The sequence below is a fragment of the Enoplosus armatus genome, chromosome 11, assembly GCF_043641665.1.
Source record: "Enoplosus armatus isolate fEnoArm2 chromosome 11, fEnoArm2.hap1, whole genome shotgun sequence".
In the NCBI taxonomy this organism is placed as follows: Eukaryota; Metazoa; Chordata; class Actinopteri; order Centrarchiformes; family Enoplosidae; genus Enoplosus; species Enoplosus armatus.
In genome coordinates, this window is record NC_092190.1 from 13,744,005 (window position 1) to 13,765,526 (window position 21,522).

At 39.8% G+C, this 21,522-nt stretch overlaps 1 protein-coding gene across 1 annotated transcript in view; it reads right to left on the reverse strand.

The window, feature by feature from the left end:
- Positions 1–226: 226 nt before the first annotated feature.
- The window catches only part of LOC139291950 (sodium-driven chloride bicarbonate exchanger-like), a 28,220-nt gene continuing 6,924 nt past the window's right edge, over positions 227–21,522 (reverse strand). Inside the window, 26 exon segments of the mRNA XM_070914027.1 lie at positions 227–302; positions 435–499; positions 603–722; positions 1,250–1,423; positions 2,875–2,943; positions 3,182–3,433; positions 3,537–3,698; positions 3,823–3,936; positions 4,225–4,386; positions 4,747–4,852; positions 5,003–5,248; positions 5,566–5,699; positions 5,863–6,037; positions 6,936–7,039; positions 7,150–7,296; positions 7,934–8,021; positions 8,187–8,344; positions 9,771–9,859; positions 11,145–11,330; positions 11,574–11,734; positions 12,246–12,384; positions 12,515–12,667; positions 14,734–14,815; positions 19,757–19,821; positions 21,380–21,476; positions 21,478–21,508. Of these exon segments, the coding sequence (XP_070770128.1) occupies positions 227–302; positions 435–499; positions 603–722; positions 1,250–1,423; positions 2,875–2,943; positions 3,182–3,433; positions 3,537–3,698; positions 3,823–3,936; positions 4,225–4,386; positions 4,747–4,852; positions 5,003–5,248; positions 5,566–5,699; positions 5,863–6,037; positions 6,936–7,039; positions 7,150–7,296; positions 7,934–8,021; positions 8,187–8,344; positions 9,771–9,859; positions 11,145–11,330; positions 11,574–11,734; positions 12,246–12,384; positions 12,515–12,667; positions 14,734–14,815; positions 19,757–19,821; positions 21,380–21,476; positions 21,478–21,508 (3,355 nt within the window).

The window sequence follows — 21,522 nt, forward strand, 5'->3', positions numbered from 1 at the left end:
CAGTTAACCTACAGTATGTTGGAGATTTTCAGTGCATTAAATACACATGAATGGAGAACATGTTTGAAACATCTACATATTACTTAACTTTATGAAACCTTTCAAAGACATTTTCATCTCTGTCAACACAACACCAACTGTAAGCTATGAGTGAGTATACTGTATATTCAACAACGCAAAAAGTCTTACCATAATGTTTTGAGGTCTTGATTATTTCTCAGGTGTCTTAACTGTTGGCGTTCCAGGTATTTCCAAAAGAACCTTTTGACATTTCATCTGTGATATTGATGATGGGTATTCCTCTGTGAGAGGAGAAGCCAGGAAACAAGTTACTCTTTCATCTTTATGCAACAAATAAATATGTAAAATACCATACCAAAAAAAGGTTTGTGTAAATGTTACTTGTGAAACTTTGTAAGTATAATATAACTTACTTGTACCCTTCTAATGGCACTTGCACTACTCCTTCATCTTCTGCCAGTATACTCTGCTCTTCATCCTGAAGGTTGAATAAAATGCAGTTTAAATGCATGTGACTATTAACAAAATTACTTTGCTAAGAAACAGTGCACAGTGTTATTTGTTTATGAGAGCAACAGCACCTCTTCAGCATCCTCAAGCTTCTTCTTCTTGCTTTCTGGCATGAGGTCATCCAGCCAGCTCAACTCTCTCTTTGTAAAGAAACAGTCCATCAGCTTCCTGATGAACACCAGCGCCAACACCTGCAGAATAGACACAGAATAGAAACATCTGAGTCCTCAAAAATCATACGTCCCAATAAAGGAGTAAGCAGTGCTGAAGAGGGAGATGGATTTAAATCAAGTGGCAGCATGAAGGACAGCTTGGTTTAAATAGACCTCCCTGTTGTTAAGGAAGGAACACATGAGTATAAACAACTTCTGCATGTAACGCAGCAAAAACTCTATACACTTTTGACAACACAAGATATAGTTGATGGTATGACATTATCTGTACGTTTCATGTATTATTTTGGGAAGAAAGTAGAAAACAATATGAAATAACTAACAAAACTCCAAGGAGGCCACAAGATGAAACATACCCACAGAGCCATGATCCTGACCAAACATTAAGCCATTTTAGTGAAGTGTTTCCATTATTTTGTCTACCTTCAATAACTGACTGTACTCACACACTGAGCCCTGTTAACGCTTAGATTAGGCGTGTGGTATGAAAGGTATGCTGCCAGTGTAATGGTCCTGCAGATGGTATAATCGGACTGTTTACACACCATCATGGGAAAGACAATGGCGGCCTTGGAGGTCTTGATGACCCAGAGCAGAACCAAACAGGTGAGCTGGATGATGGTGAAGAGGTGCACCTTCCTCAGGGGTACATGTCGTAGATAGATGAAGTCTGGCTGGTGCTTAGCTGGCATACCAAACAGTGTCAGACGGTCGAAGAACTGGAGGGGACAGATGATAAACAAGTCTTAAACCTGCACTTTCTTTGGTCACTTGGGGGTGGATAAATGTTCCTAAAACCCACAGAGAATAATCCTCCAACGCAGCAGCTCTGCAGCTTTTTAGCATCTTTAAGGTCATCGCTTTGGCAGCTTTTTTTTTTTTTAACAAAAAAGCTCTTATAAAGCAACAACACACTGCCTCCCCAGCATCAGACAACATTACTGACTAGCTGGTGGACAAAGTCCAACACCTATCAAGCTAAACATCGACGTTCTCACTTGCAGAGGTCAGTTTTCGATAAGACTTAGGGGTACCAAATTGTGGAATGGCTTTTCCCACTTGGCCAAAAGCTGTTCCTCTATAAAATATTGAAACGTTAAAATGATGTTTAAAAAAACATTTAACTGCTATTTTGTAACTGCTTTCTGTGTATTGTTGTTCATGTTTCCATGTTTTTTTTCACTCATAGTGACATGTATTATTACCATTGCTCAGTAGTCAAATACAGGTGTACAAACAAAATGCCCCCAAACATGCACGCACGCGCACACTCACACACACACACACACACACACATCACACACTTACATTTTCTGCTTTTATATTGATATTGTTATTACTGTTGTTCATTATTATTAATTTTGTGTTCTTTGTAACTGTGAAATTTTAACCTTCTTTAGGTGGAGGCTTCAAATAAGCCCACTTGGGTTTTCTGTCTCTCCCTGCACTGCATATTATTTGTTATCTTTGTCAGTTTGTGTATTTTTTTTTAATTGTGCAAAATAAATAAACTAAATTAAACTAAAAGTTGCTCAGTGTCTGCTGGATGTGGACCTGAAAAACATAGAAGAAACCCTTTGCAATAAAGAGTTTTTTCCAAAAAGTATTTGTTTTAATTCAAATATAGTTTTCAAAACCAATAATAGAAAGTACTTAAAAGTGAAGAAAATAAGAAAAAAACAGGGCAATTAAATAACAGTCAGGTGTTCTGTAAATGCTGGGAACACACTAGAGGCCAATTAACACTTTTTATCTGGGCAGCCAGACAATATGGAGGCGCTCCCCTATTGTGGCTTGGTGAGAATTAACTGTCTACACAGATTATCCGGTAGGAGAGTCTACAAATTAAAATTCAACCACACTGACCGACTGTCTGTCTAATTTCAGCCATGCAGATAATCTCAACAAAAGTTTCATATTCACAAACAAACGTGTGAGATAATCACATTTCAATTTTGGGAGTGGAGGTCACTGTTTTCATGCCAGGTTAGCATTAAGACTGAGAAACAGGAAAAAATCCATGTGATAAAAAAATATATTGTTATGTGTGTGATGCAGAGTCAGTCTTATCAAATGTCATAAGAGGTTTGAGTTTCCTCTTGAAGAGATACAGTATAATGTGAGCTAAAAAAGATGCATTAAATATACAGTGAAATTCAAATCATCTTACCTGAATGCCTCGGAGAGAAGACGCTCCCATGTAAAGGAATACTCCATACAACACAGGCATAGGAATGAACTGAAGAGCAATAAAAGTGTTATGTCAGTAACAATATTATGAATGTCAGTAAATGCTCTATTTTAGCAGACCTACTGCACTCAATAATTGTCCAAGGAATATTAAATTTCTTCAAGATGAAGCACTGAGAAATGTGTAGAACAGTTACAGCAGGACACTTTATGTCACACTCAGTAATACTGGGAGAGTAACTGCACATGAACCAAAATGCACGACTAACAAAAAGAGAGCATCTGACCTTCAACACGGATGTCATGAAGACAGAGCAGCCCATGAGGGTGAAGATCATGAGGCCGGTGAAGCGCTGCTCTCTGATGCCGAGGAACTTGGGCTGCTCCCCGGGAGCCGAGCACTCTGACTCAAGCTTCAGGCTGTTGACGTGGCTGATGGACAGGACGGTGGCTGCGACGAACCAGGGCAAGCCCATCAAAGAGCACACACCAAGCATCACCCCCACCATGAACAGATCCAGGTGGTACCCGCAGCCTTTCTGAAGGGGGGGGGGACACCAGTAAATAAAGTTGAAGATGCTCTACAAGCCATCTTAGTAATGCATCCTGCAACCAGAGCTCAAAGCCGGGACATTAAAGTACCTTGAGTTTGTGCTCCTTCCTGTTGATGATGACAGCTGTGATCTGCTGGTCCATGAAGATGAGGATGGTACAAAGCAGAGCAGGGACCACCGTAATGATGGCGGTCCACCAGGGGTTGGGCCCGAGCGGGTTGATGAACCAACCTCGATCATCTCTGGTTGGCTGACAAAAATAAAAAAGATTGCTGTTGGTTAGACATAATTAGTAGCTTGTTGAAAAGTGATGATGTTACTTAGAAATGTGTTGACCAATTCTGGTAAAGAATTTATTTTGTGGACTAGCTCACCTTAAACACACTGGGAACCTGTAGTTTTGGAGAGGGGATGCCTAAGCCATAGTCAACTAAGACCATGGTAAGGATGGTGAAGAAAACAGCAAAGTCACTGATGATGCACCTCACCTGATAGAGAGGAAAACACACAGAAATGACTTAAAATGCCCCTAAATCAGTCAGTTTCATTTATTTAACCTGATGTAAATGCAAAACAAAGAGGTTACAGGACACACGACACCTTTTCATTTTCCAAACGTCTTTGTTTCTATTACGCAGTACCTATATTTGACCACTAGAGTGCATCACTGCACTACACTGCATAACTAAAGCCATGTTTGGCAGCTGTAGTAGCTTGGTCTTCATGCTTCATGCATAATGCACTCTAATGTAGTGATAATGCATGAAGAACAGTACCTTTGTGGGGAAGTAATTGCTGAACTTGAACTCCTTGAGGAAGGCAGACATGAAGACAGTGGAAAAGAAGAGGATGACACACCAGAAGAGGACATCAGGAACGTAGGGTCCATGAGGGCCACAGGCGCTGCCCACAAACTCCCCACGCTTTTCAATACAGTCCTGCAACAACAGGTGGAGGGCAGATGTACTCAAACTTTATCATATGATTATCAATACGGCAGCGTCGGTAGCCTCTAGGGTCCCACAAATAGGTTTTATGAGCATCCATGTCCACAAATAACTTAACAGAGTACCAAAAATGTGCTTTTATAGTGATTTGCAATGAGTAATCCCGTATAATCCAGCCCACATGCCCTTAATCTCCTCTGTTCAGATTCCTCCATCTGGGAGAGCATGCCACTTTAAGGTGGAAAACCCAAATTTGTGTCTTTGTGAAACTCAATGATTCCTATAAACATATTTTTCTTTTTCTTATTTTTTCCCTATGACTTTATTAAACCAAGTTGGCGTGAGTAATACCTCGGCCTCCAGTGCCTCCCAGTAGATTTCTGAGGCAGTGACGTTGTTGATCTCCCAATACTTCAGGGTGCCATTGGTGGGGTCAGAAGGCTCAACGCATGAACATCTGTGGAAGCAAACGAACATCTGGGTGACTAAATAATCCCTCATCTGTCAGGGATTTACAGAACCTCCAAGAAATGTACTTAGTAATTACTCCATTTTTTCTCTCACTACTTTAAACAGTATATTGTGTGAGAATTAAGTGTCCACGTACGAGTACATGGTGAGCTTGTCCAGGTTGTTGTTCTTATTAAAGGGATAGTGCTCTCCCAGGTGGACAAGTTTCTCCAAGGCCTCGTAGATGAAGATGATGCAGATGAGTGAGGCAAAGGCTTCCTCCGTAAAACGCGTGATGTAACAAACGAGGGAACTGGCATCTGTAGCCACCAGCACGATACAGAGGAGAGCTGTCCACAGACCAATACAGGTTCTCAGTGACAGATAGGACAAGCCATACTCCCTATGTGGAGATAAACAGAGCAAAAAATCACAGTGGAACCTATGTGAGATCAAGCCACATCATATATTGATTATGTACTGTTTGTAATGTGTTGGATTGGAGGAAGTCATTATCACAATGAAATGGTCTTTTATCCATACAATCAGAACATTTAATGGTCTATAGGAGGCCAGATGGTTCATTCATCCCACAGCAAGCCGATAAACATCAGACAATGCAATCGCAAAATGATGCAACGTATAAATGAAATGAACCTGAAGTTATTGGTCATTCAGTGAGATGATTCATGCGTACAGTCACATGAAAAGAAAACGTACTTGCAGAATTTGAACAATATCTTCTCAAATACAAGCACTGGCCCTGTGCTGCCCAGGATGGTTAGGGGCTGCCCGGCAAACAGGGAATAGGCTATTCCAGTCAGTGAGGCCCCGAACAGGGACTCAATTGCACTCTGAGGAAAGGGAAAGGACAGAGAGATTAGCTTAAATCATCTTTACCACACTGAACTACAACTGTTTGTCTGGTTTAATGTACTGAGCGGCTATGTGCAGTGTGCATCAGTGTACAGCTAGTCTTGGCAGAACACTGTGAACATTTAGAGGGATGTGATTTACTATGCGTCCTTCTGTTGCCTCGCCCAGTAGTCCTCCAAAGGTGATGACAGGGGACATGCAGGCACAGTAGAGGAATAGGAAAGAGGCCACACACTGTAAACTAAAAGCATCAGTGTAGTCGGACAGGTAGTGCGGTACCTTGCGCTTGATGTCTAAAAAGAGACCACCAAACCACCTGGAAATATAAAAAGAAATGTGACACTCGTGTCATTTATTCCAATGTGAAATTTCCATTTTCAAAACCATAACAAACCAAAAATCTACAAAATCCATTTTCATTTTGACAGCCTAAGTCTTTTTCTTGTTCCCTGACTCGCTCTACCTCCACTGCCTTCTACCCTGATGTTCAACCCTATACGGCTGAGTGTGATATGCCTCTATGATAGAAAAGTCTAGCTGCAAATAGACTTCTCAAGGCAGGATGTTTCTATGGAAACCACTTTATGACTACAACTGCAGACCAAGTTTGCCCAGAAAAAGCTGCTCAGCACTACAGTGTGTTTTCAGTTTACTGGCTGGATTTTACAAATGTCTGTGTACATTTTGGAAAACATAATAATAACCCAAAAGCAATGTATCATCTCAAATAATACTCTTTTCTAATATTGTAATTTATTTATGTAAAATTCTTCCACATACCAGGCATTACTTAGTGCCCTATGTCCGCATTAATATATTTTCTATTAGATACATAGAAAAGATGTTTTACAAACACCTTCAGAACAACTCTAAGCACTAAAAACATTTTTTTAAATAACCCAGTTGAAGAAGCACACTTTCAAAATCCCCTATCATATTTAACTGCACTGCAGGCTCTAAATTCATCTTTATATATTACAAAACATAAAATAAATGTAGTGTAGTGTGAAGCTCTGGCGGATGAGTAGTACAGCTGTAAATAAGTAGTGAGTGTAGTGAGTAGGCTGCATGCTGCACTGCCACAGCATTGCATTTCCACATTTTAGTATGAGGCACTCTTCACCTCTGTATAAAGACTTTAAACTATTCTACTGGCTATCAGAATTCACTTTAAACAAAAGCACTGCACGTTCTTTCCCTTTGTGTTTTCCCACCTTCCAGTGCGCTGCAGTTCTGGACCCCCGTGGCCACCTTCCTCCTCTTCCTCCTCACCCTCTACTAATCCGTTTGGTAAAATGTTACTTTTCTTTCTCTTCTCCTGTTTAACAAACAATCCACAACAGTTAGGTTCTTTCACCAGGAGTCAGAGAAATGTCATAGAAATCAAAGAAGAAAAGAAGGCAACCAGCTAACTAAACTCCTACTAACCTGAGATGGTACATTTTTTGGAGGCTCTATCCGTATGGACGGGTCCCACTCTCCTGGAGGCAGGACTGTCACTTGATCTAGGAATTCATCAATCCCAGCGATCAGATCATTGCGGTCTTTAGCTTTATAGGCAACATCATGGAAAACCTGGAAATAAAAACATATGGAAGGCTGACTAAGTCTGCAACTCCTGACTCAAACCTTGACTAAATGCAATGCACTTGCATACATATACTTATATACCATACACAGACTCATGGATATTTAAATGCAGGAATGTCTGACAACGTTAACTGTAATTAAACGGACTAACTTAACCCTGTATAAACATGTGCAGAAGGCCAGGATATTCAGACTTGCTATGAAACAGCAGTGTTAACCACTGGCTCACAATGCTCCCCTATAAAATATCCAGTTCCATCAAATCTACTCATTCCAAAGAGTGTATAACAAAGTTTGGACTTTGTCAAAGCCCATCTTTCCCTCCGTGATGATGGATGGCAGCCTAAATCCCAGACAAAAAGGAGGACATGAGGACTGACTAATCGCCAAAAGCATGTCATAAAAAGCTCTGAGCTGTGTTTCATGCTGAGAAATGTTCCATCACTTCAGGAATTTGTTGAGTTCTGCTGGACTGTGAATTTATGCAAAGTGCCTGCAGAAAATCTGAGTACAACATCTGGTTGACATTCAAACCAACCCGCCCTCCTCGAAACATTAATGAATAAATAAACCCCTAAAGGATGCTAACATGGTAATAAGGTGTTCTTGAGTGAATTCTTACTTCATCTGTCATAAGTGTTGCAATGGACCTTCCAATCTCGTGATACTGAGGCCCTCTACCCAAGGGCCCTAAAAGAATAAACAGAAACCTAAAGGCAAAAACATTATATTATTTAATACATTGTCAAATCAAATTTGAATCAGAACTAACTTAGATGCATATTTACTAAATGTCAGACAGGGTTCAGAGGGGTAAATAAAGAGATATTTATAGCAGAAGTTGAACTGGTTTAGTTGAATCCGCCTGCAGTAACCTTGTGGCGATGGGGACTTCAGCCAGCCCATTGAGCAGCACCGCAGGTGAAAGGCGAACAAACGCCACCACCGGCTTGTTCAGAAATTCCAGCTCTCCCACTAACACGTTACACGCCTCGGCCCCTGCGGGGATCTTCTTCATGAAGTGTAGATCTATCTGAAAGAGGACACAAAGCGCAGTGTTTCTTCCTAGACCTGGACTCCCTTTCCAGTTAGCTTATCGTCTAAACTGCTTTGACTGAGAGTATGCTTTGAAAAGATAGAAGAAGATCATTCATGCGCATTCTATAAATAAATTATTATTTTGTCCTCACACTGAGCCCCAAATGAACTAGTTTGACTGGATTCTAGTCTAAATATAGTCCAGGGGTCCAGGCATTGTGTTTCATACGACGTAACATCAACAGATGTGTTACAGCAAAATATTACAAAAGATTTGATATGTTGCATAATAATTCACAAGTATGAGGTATAGCTTTCATTTCCCACAAGTATGATGCCTAAAAGCGTATAAAAGCTGACCCCGACTATGAAACTGATCCTCTTACAGTAGCTATATCTGCTTTCCGCTCTTTGATGCATAATACAGAAAATTTTGGAATATTAAAGGTGTTGATTTTTCAGCGATAATTATGTGGAGTTGACAAGTGTTGACTGGAGTGTTGTTTGTTCCTTCATAGAGTTCATATGGCTCTAGGACGGCTGTTCAGAACCATCCACAAGAATATTTTTGATATATTGATGGGGCCGCCTCACAGTTAATACTGCATCAAGTAAATAATAATGTTCAGAATAATGCAGCTGCTGCAAAAGCCGAGTTCATAATTGTATAAGTTGCAAGATACATTGTCTGTATAAGAAAAAGGCTGCTGTGGTTCATTCAGTTCAACAGTTCTAAAAACACACTCCATATACGCAGAGCACATTTTAAATGTTTAAGCGAACAGGACAAATATTGACCGGGACAAAAGGTTAAACTCATATACATTAGGCAAAAGGTTTCAACAAGGATTTTTGTCTTTGCTGTGTGTGGTTTGTCATGTGGTTATCATCAGTGCTAAATGCTTAACATGGTTATAATCCTAATCCCTTACTAGATGACCTTTCCATTAAAAATCCCAACAATGAGCCCCTGTTTGTTGTTCGAAACACACATTAAATAACTGCTCATATTCGTCAAATATTACATACTTTTAGTAAGAATTACGTTTGGGCTGCTGTTACATATACACTATCATGTCCTGACCGCTCCACACCATTGTACCCACTCTGACAAAAGTACAATCAGTCCTTTTTGACAGTGACGCACAAGTAAAGTATCAATATATCTAAAGAAATAGTTCTATAGTAGTAGAGTAGTAGCTAGTTCTTTACATATTGGCAGGTATTTCATATATAAAAATATGTTGTGTTTTATAAGATGACCACATGTTTTGCAAATAAAATCTTAATTAACTAGTAACTATAGTTGTCAAATGTCTCCCTATATAGTATAAAGTATAAAGTAGTATGAAATGGAAATACGTATTTTATACACATGTATATTTGTATTACAGTACAGCTGTACAGTGTGTGTACTTTACTTTGCTGAAGTCCACAGAACTGTTCTCTCTACTGACGTCCCCTTTCCCATCTGGACCCGCTAACTGCGACTGGGAGGACGTCATCTGACCTGGATAATCCAGACAGGAGAATTAGGATTCAATTCCCAAAAATGTCTCAACAATTCAGCATTCTAGCAACTGATGATTTCACTAAATATAATGAGACTGAAGCCAGCGTTTACCGGTGCTGTTGTGGATAAAACCACCCAGATTTTCATCACTGTTGTCTCAAAAAAAAAAAACCCAGGCTCATGTTAACGTGATTACTGCCATGCTGCCTGACAGGTTTGGCCTAATTTCTGTATTCATTAAACAGTGGGGTCAAAAATGAACACAAATTATATTATTTAATACGCTCAGGAAGCATGACATGGAGCTTATCAGAGATTGTTGCTTTGAAATTAGCTTGAAAATGCAACACCAGTGAAAACAAATTGCTCATGTGCCACCAAGACTTCTAGTAAACTATAAAATGATTTAACAAACAGTTTGTTCTGCGTAACTAATATTATCATGTGGAATGTTGGCAAACCTGAAGCTTATAAAATGCAGTTGGCAACGATATAGGTAAGTAATGTTTCCAATTACGAGCCTGTCCTGGACTAAATTTAGCCCAGAATTCAAACAAATACTTCTTGTACTGTGAAGATCAACAGCAAACGAATTTGCATATTTATAGAATGTACTTTTGAACATAGTTTTTTAATCTTCTTTTTAACTCAACCACTCCAATTTTGAGTTGCCAGTATGAACACAAATCATGAGATTACTCCCCTCTACAATATGTTATTTAAGTATAAGCTGGTAAAGGGGAAAGGGCGTACTGTATAAACCAGCACCTGTTGACTTGAGCGGGGCTGCGGCGGGTGGGTGGGCAGATGGTGGGTGGTGGATAGAATCAGAAATGAAGAAAAGATGGGAACATACACAAGTTAAGACCATATGCTTATAAGACACATGCACATATTGCACATTTACAAAGAATCCACACTTAAACACTACCAACCAGATTCTTTACAGAATACAGTAATGCAGTGATTTGAAACCTTTTTGACTTGCGACCCCTTAAAACAAAGTTATGTCTACTTGGGACCCGTCTCACAGTTTGCATATAGTATGTCAACATGATGTGACCAGTTTTAACCAAAGACTGATTCTACCTTCTCAGAATGTTTTATTTAAATAATTATGAAGTAAAATTGTCCAACAATTCACAAAAAAATGCTAATTTAGAAAATATATACATTGCATTGCAGAAATATGTTTTTCTGCTCTCCTATTCTGTTCATCATCTCATGACCTCTTAGATGGTACCATTGCGATAGAAGAAGGTATCACAGCAATCTTTCTCACCATTCTTGTCCAGGTGGAGCTCCGACGTCCGTCGACCCATGTCAGCAATGGAGCGCACAATCGGCAGGCGATTAGCCAGCTTCTTGTGGTTCTGGTGATGGTGCTGCTTCAGCAGTGTTTCACGCACTTTCTTCCTGAGCTCGTCTCCCAGTGGTGAGTATAACTCCTGGTGGTCCAACACCATGTCTGAGGCGGACACAGACAAGCCGTTTGGATTCATGTTTCAGGGTTTGAATTTCGTGCAAAGAAAGATTAAGCTCATATTCCTAGATTACAAACAGCGCCTCAAACAAATGTAAGGAGCACAAACCACAAATTTTCCTCCTTAATTTACTTAGAAAGGAGCTTTACAACATTTAACAGTCACTAAGAAAATATTTTCAGTTCAGAGGTCTTAAGTTGACAAAAACACTACAACTGCCTCATTACCTGCAATCTCTTCGATGGTATTAGCCCTCATGTCGAGCAGCACAGTGCTGTTGATGATGCAGCTTCGCAGCTCAAACAGGCTGTGTAGAGACAGAGTGGCTACGTAGGGTTTACTCCATCGCTCTCCTCCGTCCTCAACATCCTCCTCAAACTTCAGCCACCTGTAACAGGTGAGTACCAGTCAGGAGGGGCCAGCAGACGGCAAACTGGCAGGCCATCTGTTCTAGCTGCAATAACAACACTCATTCATTCTGGGTCCCTCTCCTCACATTTAGCTCCAATATACCATTCTCCCTCGCTAGTTTTTTTATTTACTCCCCTTCCTTATTGCCTTTCATCAGGGCATCGCTATAAATAAAATATGTCAGATTTACCATTTTAACTGAAGGCCATAATTCATATGATAAATCAGTTCTACATCTTGACAAATATCAAAGAAACAAACTAAATGTTAATTCCCCTAGCAATTACAACAATGAATTGCAATTACTTAATGTGATGGAAACACACACATTAGACACACAGCTGCATCTCTCATCAGTATGAGTGGGATCATGGGAATTTCACAATCATGGTCCATTCAATCAGAGCTTTCTGTCATGTAGGTCATGACTGTGTGTAGATGCTACGATGTCTGCATCATGCTATAATGACACGACAGTCTAGCAGTACCTGGCACTTTCCCTCCACTCAGGATCCTCTCCATCCCTCACACAGATTTCATCCATCTCTGTGAAGAGGTCGTGAGGAATATGCTCCTCATCATCATCCTCAGTGCCCAGCAGGAACTGCACTCTCTGCGAGGGAGTGTCTGGGAACACAAGGGGATTGCAGTGAGTGGTTCAAACTGAAATACTCATAACAAGGATCATTTCAGCAAAAGTATAAATACTTTTTTTTCTATGCTATAATGCATGCACATCCATGATTGTGGCCAGTACCATAAACAGGAGACTCTCTACCCTCCACCAAGGTGGGGGCCCGGTCCCTGCTCCTTTTCCTGTGTTTGTTTCCATGGTGATGGTGCCTGCGATGGCTGCGGTGCCTGGTACTGCCCAAGGGGACGTGGACCCCGATGTAGAGAGTCCTGTGGCCTGGGGACACATCCAACAGAGGTTAGAGGAGGATCAACTGCAACATGCCTGTGTGTGTGTGTGTGTGTGTGTGTGTGTGTGCTTTCAGGAGCTTTACAGATAATCGTTATTATTTCACTGATCATGGTTTAGCACTACTTCTTTGTGTTACTCCATCAAGCTTTATATCATTCATCATGGGTTTCTGCTACATGCTGAGTGTTTTTACTGTGATGTGGTGCATTGCTCGAACAGATAATATGTTATAATAATAATAAAATGCTTACTGATGCTATATAATGTACCATGCCACATTGAGCATCAAGTTAATACCACCTGTTTTGGATGTGCAATGAGACATTATCAGAATTGCCTTTCCGAGAAAAAACATTATTGAAAGGTTTTCTAGTTTGGTTCTGTTAAACAAAAAACAAAAGAAGAGAAGACGATTTAAACACCTCTTTTTGCTGATTTAGAGATTTAGTAAAAAGATAGTTATTATAGGCTAGTTCATTTCTAAAGAATAAAATGGAAAAAGGAAAGAGTAACAAGCCACAGAAATCCACTGTGCCACCTTCATGAAAAAGTTCTCTAATAGTCCACATTGTAAATAAACATCTTGTTCCTGATTATGTATGAAATAAAACAGGACATATCATTATATATTTTGGGTCTATGCAAATAAATGTTTGGCCATTATGTAATGTGTCTAATGTGAGTTAATTTATGATATTTTATCGACAAAGAATTAATACATGAATCAAAGTGTGTTCAAATAAGCTCTCAACTAAAAAAGAAAACATGTCGAAACTGGTTTTAGTCTGCAGCTGCATATAATTATAATATTATAATAGAGTATGAAAAAGTGTGAAAAAGAAAGAGTGATCTGACATACAAATATACAAACACAAATGACAATTTGTATGGCATGAAATCACACTGTAATATAGTGAGATTATAGTATATAGAGTGTAGTATCTATTTATAGAATCCTTTTCCTGTAGCATATTGCATGATGTGAGTGCGTATGGCTGTGACAAGGAAAGTGTGAATTTACAGTTCAAATACATGATGTGTAAATTGTAATGCTGTATTTATCTACAAATGAGGGACTTATGTTTGTATCTACTGTTCTTGTTTGTAAATGACTGTGCATATACTCGTGGCTGTGTGAATTTGTGTCGCCTGGTTGCTAATTTGCGTAGCCATTCTTTTTACCTTTTAAACGTCACAACTATGCCTGTGTATGTGTGTGCGTGAGTGTCCATGTTTGTGTTTGTGCAGGTATGAGATAATGTGAGTGAGAGAGAAAGCATGTCTGTGTTTGCACTCAGTAAGTCAGCCCACTCAGCTCACTGCAGTATGGCATGAAGATTCAGAGCATACAGCACATACTGTACAGTGCTCTCCAGAATGACTGGTACAGCTGTGCCAATGTGCTGGATATATGCACAACACAAGGACTTAATGAAGGTATTCTGTAACGAAAAATAAAATATTACTTCATCAACAAACCCTTTTAAGTTTAAAACCAAACATCCCATTACCCATGCACTCTACATGGGATGATGTTCTGAATATTGTCAGTTAAGAAGCACAGTAATAGTTATTGACACACCTTCTTTTAATCAATTTACTGGTAAACGTTAATATAGTTGCATTCTTTAAGGAAAGGCCACACACGGTATAATCTATTTTACAACTGCTCTCAAAATGACACTCATGTGTTTTTCAGCATCTCAACTGCCAAGTTTTGTGGCTTAAAAAACTAAAAAGCTGAAGCCTTTTAATTTCACTGAAAAGCAGTGTATTGTTCTCTGTGTCTGCCTTTAGCTACCCAAAGTTACTCAATCGTACTGTTTTTGTTTTGATTGTCCATGTTTTTCAGTGGTTATGAAATTACTGCTGCAAACTCAGCTCACCCACAGCTTCTACCTCCCACTCTGCTCTTGTCTTTTAACTATATCCAAAAGCTGTCAAGAGGAAAGCAGCAGTTGTTAGGACAGAGTAGGCGGACTCAGCCATAGCAGCCTTTCACTGCTTGAAGCTTTTTGTATTCCAGATGCATTCAGTGTCCGTCCAGGTACCTTCAACATCCTCCTGCCCAAAGTTGGTTCCCTGTTGGGCCCGTGTTCCTCCTCTGTCCACCACGGCCTCGTCATCATTCCTCTGTTGGACAAACAAACACATATTCAACATCATAAACATTAATCAACATCACAGTCAAACAATATCTTATCACAGCTGGAACTGGAATGTGAAACCACATATCTTCCAGTACTTCCAGTAGACTAATGCATCCTGAGCGTAACGTGAAATAAAATGTTTGTTGACCTGGTGTTGCCTCACAGCCGAGGGCATTATGAACAAACACATCATCCAACCGAATAGCGCGGTTGCCACGGAAACTAATTGCACGTCTAATCTTGAAGAGGAAAGAGTATCATCTTAGTCCAAACAGAAAGCTGCTTTGTTAATGGTACCCGAGCTCAAAAGCTGAATTACTGCTTGACTTCATTTACAAAAAGTTGGATAAATGAAGTTTGTATTTTCCTTAACTTTCATTTATTTTGTTGTTTTTTAAATTTTAATCACTGATGTACCCATCTTCTTCTGCCACCCACTCTTATCCAGTTACAACAATACATTACCCTTGTTATTAATTTGAGGAGAGAGATAAAACACTTCTTTATTATTCCAAATAAAAGAAAGTTTTAAGATTATCAGCTTTGATATCATGTTACTCATTTTCACTGCAACAGGCATGAGAGTTAAGACTGGAAGACTGGTCCACGTGGAGGTTATCCAAACTGCGTTTCTCATGTTTTTTTAGCAGGCCACACAGACATTGAAATACAGAAGTGACAGAATACAAGCATAGCGAAAAGAACATAATCCCCAGTGCAGAGCTTTTGTCAGATTACAAGACAGAATACTGAATGACCCCTAAAAATGTCATTAAGGCCATTTGAGCATAAGAGATTTCCCATGGACCCTCCTGTCCTACAGAACCACCAGGCTGATACACCCTCGTAAGTACTGGACACCTGTTCCACATGTGGAAAAAGTTAATAAGCAGTTAATCACAACCCGTGACAGCTCAACAAGAGACAGCAGGGCATACAGTCATTGCTATAGCAGGAGACGGCTTAGAGCACATGGATCCCCTTGACTGGAGTCAGATCACAGAGAGAACCAGCATTCTGTGGTGTGAATGTCGGCCTGCTTATGTAACACGCGTGAAAGAAGAGAGAGGGAGTAGGTGGTAAGGGGGAACAGAAATCATTATTTTTCATTTAACAGTGCATGAAAGGATAAAAACTCAGCACCAGTTTTTATCTCTTTTATGGAGAGAAAAAAAACAGTGTGATTCATTAAAGTTTTGGAGCTTTTCAACATTACACAGATGATTTCTTAATCTGAACGCCAACACACTATCACAACTCGATATGAACATTCACAGCTAAATTATACAGCCTGAAACAGTGGACGGGCATGCTAATGAAGGCACCAGGCCACTACTGTACTTCTTCAGTCTGCAGGAACAAAACCAACAGCCCACTCACTACCTGTGAAATCAATGCGCCGTCATTATCAGGCAAACCTGAGAAGATGTTAGCAAATAAATAAATACATTAAAAAAAAAACTCTGACCCACAGTATTAACACCTGCAGTGGTTTTGACTAACATCAGGTGCCTCTAACGTTATTTGCAACCTCTGTGACCCAAAGTATGCTAATACATGAGAGGCAACACCTGGTGTAGGTATATACAACACTTTCTTCACCACAGCTTGCTCGCTAAAGCTAAAAACATTAGCCCCAATTAGCGGCTGGGCGGTTAAGCAGACGTACAGCTGCCAAACCAATGAGTTAGTCTTTATCCTTGAAGTCTTTTCTCTTGTAAAGTTTTCTAGTTAAGTGTCTTTTTCGCTCGTGGTGCACCAACCTAGTCCTTATCGGCTCAGGGAAAGGTCACTCCACCATCGGCGATTTCGTGGGTTTCCTTTAAGTCTCGGGTCCGATCTCCCGGCAAAATGAAGGCTCGATTTACGGCACAAAGGAACCGTGTCAACCATTGCAACCAAAACAGAAAGAGGATAGCGCTTTTACCTTTCTCTTTATACATCCGGTGAGTCCCGTTGATGGAGGAGGCAAAGAAGGCGAAGAGTCTTAAAGTCTTAAAAACAGAGGTAAAACAAGAGTGAACCATGGACTGGCAGAGAGCTCCGGGGACCTGAGGGGGGTCCCAAACCGACTTTGTCTTGGCTTTCTTCCTACTAGATCAGTAAGTAACAAAACCTGCCTACTTATTAACACTACCGGGTGTTTTACCCTGCCTTTATCAGAGCACCGAGATCTGGGTTTCTAGATCAAATTGGGATTCTTAATGTTGTTTCTTGCTGTGGGCAGTAGCTAGCTAGCTGCTGCTAGCAGTACTTACTTTATATAATCAATACTCAAACTATGTTATTACTCTATAAAATTAGAACAGTTTCATTTTACCTCTTCAGTTAACATGCTTATTTCTTATCTTACATTTCCAAAGTGATGGTGAACGTTTCTTGGAACAAATGCAGTGTTGTTGCTCGGCTCTGGTTGTCTTTGCGCCAACACTAATACCACTTGCAAACGCTAGAGGGCGAAAAGTTGCCTATGGCCACTTGGCGGGAAAAAAATTAATGCATATTATTAAACACTGCAAATGTTCAGACATGATTGCTTACATGCTGGTGTTGATTAGTGCACCAGTGGTTAAGAGTAAAACTCATTTGACACTGTCATTTACTGTAAATCCAAGCAGCAACAGCTGGGATTGAGAAAGCAATACAAACATACAACTGGGTTGTGCAGGATCAACCCTGTCTGCTGGAAATTACAACCAGATTCAAAGCACTTATCACAGTAGGTATTTTTATCCTGAAAGCTTGCTTGGATCAGCTTTTCCCTGAGCCATCTTGACCACCAGTTGACCATCGAGGCATTATGATAATGAAGGGCACTGCTGTTCACAGCTGCAGTGCCACATGGGCTGCGGTTGATAATCTGTCTACAAATATACAGGGCATAGATCGACATATCCCTGCTCAGATTAAAGTGTCAGTATTTGTTACTAAAACAGCCACATTAGCCTATATTAAATGTGCACCATGCTCACATACAATGGTTACACTTCTAAAAACAGTATTACAGTTGTTGTTTTTTACAATTGGTAACACATATTTCACAACACTGAGTTCACTTTTTCAAACAGTCAGCACAACAGAAATCAGTGTGGACTAAACTGAAGATCAATTTTCATTGCTTTGACACAAAATGCATTCAATGGCCACATCTTTCAAAATTCATCAACGGTTTTCTCACTCAAACTCAACCACCACCATAACTCTGTGTATTTACAGTCCATTTTGCACATATTTACATACAATTGTAAAAATTGACTTTATTTTATGAAGCATATTGAAGAATATAGCAGCATTTCTGATTAATTTCTGTGACATTTACTGTAAGGTAACACAACCAATGCAGTAAAGAAGTGCGCCTCTTGTTGCTGTAATGCAATCTTGGTTTATGCTAATCAGATAAATACAAAGTGATGAGTGACAAAGTGTTACTGTTGGGAGACAAAGGTACAAGAGTTGATCCTGAGATGTGTATCAAGTGTTTTGGTTGCATTAGTGCATTTTGGGAGTTAGATTAACTGTTTTGCTGAGCTGCATGTCGGTAAAGAGAACTGTCTGAACAATTTTGAAAAAGTGAATTCAGTATACAGAAATGTGTGACACCAATAATTGTTTAAAAACTGTAATGTGATGCGAGTCCACACATGGTGTGACTGAAGTGGGGCACTGACTTATGCAGGCTGGCATGAAGTACGTGTATGACACACACACATCCGAATAGCATCAATTTACCATTTCTTATATGTACTTTAAGTACTAGCATTACAGTATCTTACAGTTTCTTACCTTCCTGTGTTTATATTTATTTGTAAAAAGATAAACAGATCTACCAATCAGAGAGAGGCACCTTACAAATGTAATATCAAGTTTCCATACTTTATTCTTTGAGTCCTCAAAAAGAAATGATACCTCTAAAAGTAGGCTACATACAAAAGAAAACAATGCACATTCAAAAATACTTGTCAAGGTCCCACCTCTGACCTGACAGATGGTCAATTATAGGCCCATGTCACCCAAGGCCTGGAGGACCTCATGTATTTTACCATGATATTCCTTAATAAGTGCACCATAATCAGTTAAAAACAGATCCACTTGAAGCAGCTGCCGTGATGGTTCTGTATAAAACCCACACGAACAGACTCCGTGTTTTTGTGCCATTTAAAAGGGCTGATTGGACAAAGAGATGCTAGGATGTTAACACATAATCGTGACATATTGATTTACTAATCCCATCATGGAGATCAGAGCAAGATCAGATCAATAAACTCGGTTTGCAAGACAAAACAGGTTCTAAAGAAAAAACAGGAATCCAAAGAAAAGTTCATAAATAGTGGTCTAATTACACCCCAGGCAAAACTACACCCCAGTAATAATCATCTACTCACCAGCAAAACCATGTTAAAGGACTGGCACACCGCACAGCTGAAGTGATATCACAGGATGTGGCACACACTTGGATCTGATCCCTGCAGATGGCTGTGGCGATTTTGGAACCATCAGTGGCAGCAATATCATTAACCGCACAGGCTTTCATGTGGCACAAAATGCACTGTAATCCTTAAATGTCTCTGCTGTAAACTTCAGCATCCTGTGAGAGGTCACATACGCTCTAAATTCTGCTATTTAAGGTGTTTTACAGCTTTGATCCCTCATTTTGGCAGACTTAATATCTGCATCCATCTACAAGCTGTAAGATGGGTCAGTACTGGTCAGCGGGAAAAAAGCTCTTTCCCATTTATTTTTTTGCCAGGATTTTACGCTCATTTTAGACACTTGGAAAGAAAGGTCCTTATCTGCAAAATGTCCAAAAAAAAACGCACCATGACCTCTGTTAACCACATGACAATTTGAATTTCCTCAGTCAAACCAGTGAGTGTATTAGCCATAACGTTACAACAGTGAAGATGAAGATCGAGTCTTGTCCTACCTGATATTTGAAGAGCCAATAAGGAGACTCCGACTTTTCAGAATGCATGAGCTTTCCCTCTGTGTCTGTCCTCTGCTATGTAATCAGTTTGGACAGAGTGCAACACCTCTGCAGTACAAACTCCTGCTGCCCCGCTTCACACCATGCCTCATAGATGCCGTTGCCCTTCTGTCGTGTCAAACAACTGTAATTTGTGATTGAGCATCTATCAACAGAGCCACCAGTCTCTCATCATGAGATTATAGCTGTGACATCATCGCTGCTGCCCAGAGGCATCTTATCAAAGACAAAGCGTGATTCATACCATGCCTCCTCTCTTTCCTCTTTATAAGTATGTAAAGTAACGCTATAGATAAACTTGTCATGTCACATCAGGTCAACTTTGTCACTACAGAGTGTTTCTGCAGCTCCACCAGTGAGTCCGACTTATACTTACAGACTTTAGAGTTTGGTCTACAACAAATCAATTACCTCAATGCCACAAAAATGTGCATTTTATATGCTAGTTTTTAATTTTATCTTTGATCCTCAAAGTGATAGACGCCATAAAATCCAGGGAATGTAACTCACCAAACTTCCACGGCCAACTGATGAGCCAAAGGAAGAAGTGACCTGAAATTTCAAAAATCATCACTTTACATGTAGAAGTGTTCACATATACAGTATATATATATATGTATATATATATACATATAGATATATAGAGATATATATACATATATGTATATATATATATATATATATATATATATATATATATATATATATATATATATATATATATATAGTACGAATATGTCAGTGTTCAGTGTAGTCTAGAAAGTTCAAAAGTTCAGGAATCAGCCACTCAAAACACTTTCACAGTCAAAGATTTATTTTTCTCAGAATCAGATAAAGATTAACTGTGAAATGTTATTTTTAGATTCTTAAATGATCAGTGACTTATAAGGTCAGGTCGCCACCTTACATTTTTGAAACCAAAGCCACGTGGCTCTAAAAAAATAGTGCTGGAGCAAAGAAACTCTCAGCCAAAAGCCTGTCAGTCTAAAACCTTCAGCTAAATGGAAAAATCTGCTTCGGTGTAAACAGCAAATGGATAATGACGACAAATCTCCTCCAAAGTGTTCAGCAAAGACCAACAGGGATGGGCCCACACCTCTCTCAGATCATCCCCTTAGAGACTTTCTGTTATAGTCATATATGTTTTTGAAAGCATGTCTGTGTGAGCTTGCTGCCGTAGGAATATTTACATACAGCATTACCCCGTTATACATTTTCACTTAATCTATATGTCACAATTTCATTAAAACATAAGATGACACAAGGTCACCTCTGCCTGAATTTCCTATATTAATAGGACATCTGCCACATCAGGGAATTGTCATATATAAAATGATAAAGCACAAAGTAATGGGACATCACTCTTGATTAGACAAAGTCATTTTCTGTAACTGCTCAAAGCTCCACAGGTGGAGAGATGTTGACTTAAACATTTTGTGTCTACCTCATAGAGGCAGATATACAGCACATAGATGAAGCTCGACAGTCTGGATAAAAAAAAGGCGTCCTGAAATATTCATCTACATGCGTAAATATGTGTCCCAAGAGATGAGGGCTCTTTACCGTTGGCAGCAGCGGCTCTATCTGAGCGCCTTGGTCCGCGGGCTCCATCCTGCTGTCCCCGCAGTTCACCGTCTCAGAGAGATGGAGCAGAGACCTCCGCTGTGTGTAATCCGGCAGGTGCAGCAGCAACTGAGCGACCACCC